The 8,211-nt window shown below is 39.5% G+C and overlaps 1 protein-coding gene across 1 annotated transcript in view; it reads right to left on the reverse strand.

Annotated features, from left to right (window-relative positions):
* Positions 1 to 5,724: 5,724 nt before the first annotated feature.
* The window catches only part of LOC143703211 (receptor-type tyrosine-protein phosphatase S-like), a 100,357-nt gene continuing 97,870 nt past the window's right edge, over positions 5,725 to 8,211 (reverse strand). Inside the window, exon 35 of the mRNA XM_077197265.1 lies at positions 5,725 to 8,039. Within this exon, the coding sequence (XP_077053380.1) occupies positions 7,974 to 8,039 (66 nt within the window). The 3' untranslated portion in view covers positions 5,725 to 7,973. The remainder of the gene's footprint in view (positions 8,040 to 8,211) is intronic.

Genomic DNA, 8,211 nt, shown 5'->3' on the forward strand with positions numbered 1-8,211 from the left:
TGTGCATTATATCCATCAGTCAGATCTCACTGCAGATAGTAGAACCTGTGACCACGCCCACCTGCCAGAGCCACGCCCACCCGGCACAGAGCCACACCCACCTGACACAGAGCCACACCCACTTCTAGACTCGGCCACACCCGCCACCGTCAAGTCGAGTCTCCTTCATTTATACAGCGCTTTAACAATATAGAGTTTCACAGCAGCTTTACAGTGATAATAGGAGATTACAGTAACAGAGATTGTACAGCAGATCTAGAATAAAGTTATTGTCCAGATAAAGTTAGTTTTGGTTGATTCACTTCCGTTGTAAAGATCATTAGTTATTAACTTAGCGGCCGCTAACACACACCGTTCTAACAGTAAACACAAACTTTAATGTGTTCTGGACGTTCGTTCACACACAACAGTGTTTGAGCTCGAGAATACAAACTTTGAAACAGATTTTGCAAGTTTTGAAATATTTTGAAAAACTTTATCACCTCCGATTAAACTTCAAAATCGTGAATCTGTGAAAACGGTGACTGAGTGCACATGCATATTATGTGTTTAGTATATAGATATGAGCGTTTGAATATATATGTGCGCAGGCGTGTAGTCTTTCTTTACAAATGATATCACCAAATTACTTATATATTAATATTACTTATTATAATACAGAATTTTCAGTCGTTTCCGCGGATCCATGCGAACTGGAATCATTTTGATAATATTTGATCTGTACAGAGGTGAAGGGAAAGCGTTTCCATGGCTGTGTCTGAAACATGGACAATCTTGGCATCTTTGGTAGTTTTTGATTAAAACTTGTTGTAACATGTGAGTGTTTCTTGATCATTAAAAGTGATGTTAACCAGAACCTTCATATAAATCACAGTCTGATTGAGCAGCACTGTTTCAGACGACACCCATGTGGGTTTGTTTGCCCCGCCCACCAGCCCACTGAGGCCACGCCCACTGGATCAGTGTGTTCTTCTAAAGCACATGACCGGGGCGCACCTGCACGGATCAGGTGTCACACAAACACTAACTCATCAGGTCCAGATAGAGCAGATGCTATCAGACACACAAGAGACGATGATGAAACGATGATCTCTCAGGAATTCACAGTCATTGCAGAAGAAGAACGAGAAAGTACATCAGAATCAGAATCAGAATCAGAATCAGAAAGAGCTTTATTGCCAAGTGTGCTTGCACACACAAGGAATTTGTTTTGGTACTGAGGCTTCCAGTGGACATATACAAATACAACATGAAACATAATACTACAAATTATAAGAATAAAAAATAAAAATATAAATATATGAGAATAAAACTATCACAGTTGGGTTTAGTCAGAATAGACATTTCCAGATTTACAGATTATGAACCTATTTACAGTGTTTTGAATATTATAAATAAATAAATCTACATATAAGTATCACCTGAGTTGTGGGATATTGCACTAAACAGAGGGAGTATTGCACTTACAGGCATATGCCTTGGGAGGAGTGTTAACTGTTCAGGAGGGAAATGGCCTGTGGGAAGAAACTGTTCCTGTGCCGAGATGTTCTTGTGGCCAGTGATCTGAGTCTCCGTCTTGACGGTAACAGTTCAAACAGGTGGTGTCCAGGGTGAGTGGAGTCTGTGATGATTTTACCTGCTCTCTTCCTCACTCTGGAAGAGTACAGGTCCTGGAGGTTTGGCAGGGGGGCACCAATAATCCTCTCCGCAGTCCGGACTGTCCGTTGTAGTCTCCTGATGTCTGATTTGGTAGCTGAACCAAACCAGACAGTGATGGAAGCGCACAAGACAGACTCAATGATCGATGAGAGTGAGACTCTACAGGAATACATGAGAAACACACTTATAAATTCATTCATTTTATATTTTATATCCACAAGACACACAGACACAGACACAGACACAGACACACACACACACACACACACACACACACACACACACACACACACACACACACACACACACACACACACACACACACACACACACACACACACACACACACTCACAGATGTCATATCGATCACACGTTCAGTATGGTGTACCACAAGGCTCAGTACTAGGACCATTGCTGTTCACTCTGTACATGCTACACACACACACACACACACACACACACACACACACACACACACACACACACACACACACACACACACACACACACACACACACACACACACACACACACACACACACACACACTCTGTACATGCTACCTTTAGGAGATATCATTATGAAGCATGGCATTAGTATTCACTGTTATGCTGATGATACTCAGCTCTATATTTCCTCACACACCGACGAAACTTACCAATCCACCAAATTAACGGAATGGATAGCTGATATAAAAAAATCAATGACAAGTAATTTCCTACAAACAGTTTTTTGGACAATCTCTAGGACTAATTTCTCGATACGTTGGTCAGTTTTCCTACAGAACAACAGAGTCTTTTCAAAACTGTTCAACTTAAGTTCAAAACCTGATATAATACAAAACTGAATAAGACAGAAATTTGCTACATGTCTACAGTAAAACCATATTGAAATATATTCTAAATAGGAAAAATCAAATACTATCAAAGCAATTGGACGTATCACAGGTGTTAGTCTTTCAGTTGAAGGGGAAACGTAGGAATGATTTCTATTAAGAAATGTGTCCTAGCGATTGTAAAAAAAACTATAATTGTGTGTGTGTCACATTAGCATAATGAAATTAGATCCCACAGAAAATTAACAGCAAAGGTCAAGAATTTAATTAAATAATACATTAAATTTTAGGTTTTTTTTCACCAAACCCTACCGTAAACCCCCAGAACACGTGGAATATACGACACGAGATCATTCTGTGATGCTTTTGTGTCTTTTTTTAAAGCTTGATGCTGATCGCTATTCGCATTAAAGAAAGACGGGCGAACGACATGAGAACAACACCAGGGTGAGTAAAGTATGTGGACCCCTGTGCCACGCGCTCCTCGGTTCTGTAGATATCAGCCCTCACACACTCATATCAGATACTGGAAACAACACAGTTTGAAGTTATTCTAACAAACGAGAAACAGATAATCAGTAAAATAATAAAGCAAGACAGTCACGCAGAAAAAAACAATGAAAATGAGCAGAACAATGAGCAGTTTCTGCTGTCAGAGGATTCAGTTTCATCAACAGCTTCTCCAGATGAAGCTCATTCTGTGTGTGTGTGTGTGTGTGTGTGTGTGTGCGTGTGTGTGTGTGTGTCGCGTTACACAACCTCACCCCCTCTGGGACACATTAGAGCATCTCACACCTGCGCACACACACACACACACACACACACACACACACACACACACACACACACACACACACACCTGCGCACACAAACCTAACCCTAACTTGAACATGATCATCATGGGTCGTGTGAATGCTAAACCAGTGTGTGTGTGTGTGTGTGTGTGTGTGTGTGTGTGTGTGTGTGTGTGTGTGTGTGTGTGTGTGTGTGTGTGTGTGTGTGTGTGTGTGTGTGTGTGATAATGTGTTCCTCATGATGATTTTCAGATCTCAGGTCAGATTGTGTTCAACACAAACATTATGAGTTCAACTGGTTTGTCAGACATTTGGCAGAGTCATTCTGAACACAATATGAATATGATTATAGGTTTAACACTGTAATAAATAATTCTCTTCCTCAGGGTTTCTGTCTTGTTTTCCAGCAAAAATATCTCAACATTCTTAAATCAAGATTAATTTACTGGAGAAGAAAAATGACTGAAGATATTAAGTAAAAAAAATATCAAAATGACGTTTTTGGTTAAAACAAGAACAAATATCTGCCAGTGGAGACAGAAAAATAATCTTAATTCAAAGGGAAAACAATAGGTTTCTGAAACATGAAGGCGGTTATTATCTTCTATATATAACATTACAGGATTCCGTCAGGAGCTTCATAGACACTTTCAGGGGCTCTTAATCTTAAATAAATTTATGAATTTAACAGCTCACTTTAAAGTAAACTTACTTTATTAATAGAAAAAAATTAAATAACCTGTTAAACAGGAACGTATTATGCAATAATTTAAGACATTTCTTCTCATACGTAGAACGTTTTCTTCTAGTTCGCATTTGATTATGATTAATATGACATTATATAGGTTGAGCGTCGTTTTCATAACACATAAAGTTCAACAACATGAACTTTCACACTGTGTCTGTTTTATCTTGAACTGAACAGGAATTCTTGAAGATCTGGATATTTCAGTGCGTCTGGAACTGCACAGAACCAACAAAAGCAGGTTTAGGTTGAGAATGTGAGATCAGTGCTGGGATTAAACACACACGTGTGTGTGTGTGTGTGTGTGTGTGTGTGTGTGTGTGTGTGTGTGTGTGTGAGATGACGCTCACAATCAAAATAACGAGAGTTCTATCCGGGTGCTTTTCAGCTGATGATCTCAACATAAATCTGTGTGTAACAACACCGTGTACTAAACAGATGCGATAAGATTCCAGCGACAACTCGCGACGCCGAGATGCGTCAAAATCAATCAAAACCCACAGCCAATCAGAGCAGCGTGTGGGCGGAGTCTCGCGGCACCCGAGTAATCCTGACGGCACTCGCAATATAGGCTACTCAAATTCACAAATATTACACCATTTAGACATTATTAAAAATACATATGCTACTGAATAACTAAAACATTCTTTGTAAAAGAATACACTTGTTTGTTCACATGTTTGAACGTTCTTGTTTACATTTGTTTAATTTCAAGATCTGAGGTGAATTATCCATTGTTGCTTTTACAGCTACAAAGCTGGAGCACTAAATGATATTCAAAGTCACATTACACGCTTTTAACAACATTAAATAAAGCACATAAACATTACCTGAGATCATGGGCACCGCTAGAAATTTTGGGCCCTATGAAAGAATAAGGTTGGGCCTACCGCACCCATTCCATCAATAAAATCGATCTCTGGGGTCCCAAAAGTGTGTGGGCCCTAATAATCGTCCTAACTCCCCCTTAGCGGCGCCCCTGACTGAGATTATCACTGCCACACTTTGTGTTTGTTGTTCCAGCGCGACGTCGCAGAAAAATAGAAACCGTTTCTAAAATATAATCGTTCCCAGATAGCAGACCAACATTGAATCTACATTGAATCAATGTTAATGCATTAACCAAAAGATCATTGAATCAATGTTGAAATTAAACATTGATTTTTCATCACGTTTGCACCCTGAAATAATGTTATTTCAACCATTGATTCAATGTTTGTCTTTTCAACACTGAAACATTGAATTATCAACATTGATTCAATATTATTTTAGCATTGAATTTTCATCCTCAACCAAAATGATGATTCTGATGGAATTTCAACATTTAATCAATGTCACCTTATCTGGGTTGCGTGTCGCGGCTGGTTAGCACGAACTCCGATTAACGTGGAAACGCTGTTATCGCGCGGTGTGTGTGTGTGTAGTAAGGACACAGTGTAAAGCATTTGCTCTGAAAAAGCCAGATATTTTTTTTTATATTTCTCTCATCGTGTGTGTGTGTGTGTGTGTGAGAGAGAGAGAGTGTGTGTAGTAGAACTACCTAATGATGAAATGTGACCTATCTAGTGATCACGATTCATCCACTCAGTTTAACTGATGTATAAAAATGAACATGGAATCGCAGACGATTCAAATAAATCAGCAGTTTCATCACAAATCACTGAAGAAATAAGAGACGACACACACACTTCTTCACGTCAGTATATCCAGTCGTTCTGTTTTAATACAAAGTCGACATATTATCTACACATATGCTCTGAAATCAGTAAGCAGAGAAAAGTGAAGCACTACGTAGTCATCAGCTCTCGGCCCTCGTTCCCTCGTCTGATCATGTGTTGCTTCGACAGATTGTGGGATTATTCCTGTGCTTTTGTCTTCAAAGGAACTTTTTAATTAGAGAGAATATTTGACTGAGAAACATCAGTCGTGAATGTGCTTTAAATTGAAGAAGAGAGAAACTGTGCTGAAGAAGATCAGAGTCGATCAGATGCTGAATCTGACAGAACATGGTCGATGATCCGCTCATAGTTGCCAATATTTGATATTAGATTCACATGAAAACCACATTCACTTTGCCCGATTAACAGGAGCGTCAGTTTATAACATGTGCTGACAGGATGGAGAATACATTAGGCAGTTTTGTGTAAAGGTGTGGTCACATAAGTGAAATTTTGTTAGGAAATTATGTTTTGTCTATAGTTTAGTGAAAAAATAACGCTCTTCCTCAGTGTTTCTGACTTGTTTTCCAGCACAAATATCTAAACATTCTTAAATCAAGATACATTTACTGGAGAAGAAGCAAAATAACTGAAGATATTAAGTCATAAGTGTATGAAAATGAAGTGAGTTTGAGCTTAAAACAAGAACAAATATCCAATGGAGTCAGAAAACAAATCTTAATTCAAATTCATTATTTTCTGACTCTATTAGCAGATATTTGTTCTTGTTTTAAGCTCAAACTCACTTCATTTTGATGCATTTTTCATTTTTAAATATCTTCAGTCATATATCTTGATTTAAGAATGTTTGTATTGGAAAACAAGAAAAAAAATACTGAACGAGAACATCTTTTGCGATGTAATCTCAGCAGTTTTTACACATTTACACAATTTTGTGGAAAAGAGTCTAATTCTGGCTAATTCTAAATTGTTAGTGAAATCTAGGGAAATAAATTCGCATGTATTCCTAGTGAAATGACACACGTGACCACGTCTTAAACCTCACTTGCTGTCAATAAATGATTCGTCCTTACATCACATTTCAGTCAATCATGTTAACATGGTATTACCCTGCTGGTTTAGTGCAGTTTACCACGGTATGAAAACCTGAAGCTGATCTGATGCTCTTTAACCCCGCGTGTGCTTGCTCTCGCTCCGTTTGACTGATAATGCCGATGAGAACCATGTGACGTCTCAGAACTCTAGCGATTGGCTGAGGTTTGGGCTCTGAGGACCGTTGGCTTCTCTAGAACAATCAGTGCACAGGAAATATATAAAATATCTGAGAGGGTTTACGAAGCACAACACTGTACATCTGAGCCATGTACAGTCACATTAGCCAACTACACCACAGCTCACAAATCATAGTGCCATAAAAATCATGTAAATAAATAGATCCTTAAAAATTCAAGCATATCAACAACAAAATGAAATAAAAAAATCAGGTCGATTAAATATTTGACAACAACGATAATAAGGCTCACTTCACGTCCCGAACCGCCTGGTTTCCCGCGCTACTCCTAAACATCACGCCTTCGCTAAACTAAACATGACGGGAAGAGTTTCGCGAGTGTGTTCTAGATCAGATGTTTCTAGCGTTAGACTGCGATTCCTCCTAGAACGTGTGTGTCGAATCATCTATATGTTCTGGGATGAACAATGGTCTTCCGTCTCGTTACGCAACAGCCGAAAGAGCAAAAGAACATGATACAGATACGAGATTGAAGCATCGAAACTCGCTCGCCTCTCAAACACGCGTAAGCAGCAGAAAGTCTTGTAGAGACACACAAACACAGTATTCACAGGAGTTGATCCGCCTCGCTCCGTTAGGCACAGACGGTGGGAGATCTCGTTTAATTAAACTCCCGCTTAATCGTCCGATGGCAACGATCCCGCCATTCAGACGAACGAACGAACGAACGAACGAACGTCTGACGTTGGCAAAGACAGTTCGAAGAAACTCCCACTGAAGGGTGCAGCAATAATCCAGGCTTTTGATTTCATAGTTTCTTGTTGTTTTGCTTTAAATAGATTTTTTTGTACATGTAATATTTTCCTCTTCATCCACGGTTTAATATTTCTAGAAAGCCGACCACAACATTAATATCAATAAGTGAACACTGAGGTAATAGTTTGCGTCTCTGGTGTGTGTCCTCTGCGAGGGTTTGCTGGGGTCGTCGAGGGGAAGCTGTTCTTCACTTGTTCTTGGCCTTCTTCTTCTCTTATGTTGCATAGTGAAAACTTCCAAGGTACTCGAGGCCGGCCTGATAGCAGAACTGATACTCGTCCTGCGAACACACACACACACACACACACAGATCTGATCACATGACTGCAGGAGACGAGGTCAACGCCTGGGTCAAACACACCTGAGCCTGTGAACTCTCCAGGAACTAAAGTCACCTCGAATAAGAGTTTGTTCCCTGTTCATCACTAGTGAATTATATTCTCTGTTTGAAA

This window comes from Siphateles boraxobius, unplaced genomic scaffold (assembly GCF_051911475.1).
Source record: "Siphateles boraxobius isolate OS27281-9 unplaced genomic scaffold, OSU_SipBor_1 383, whole genome shotgun sequence".
Classification (NCBI taxonomy): domain Eukaryota; kingdom Metazoa; phylum Chordata; class Actinopteri; order Cypriniformes; family Leuciscidae; genus Siphateles; species Siphateles boraxobius.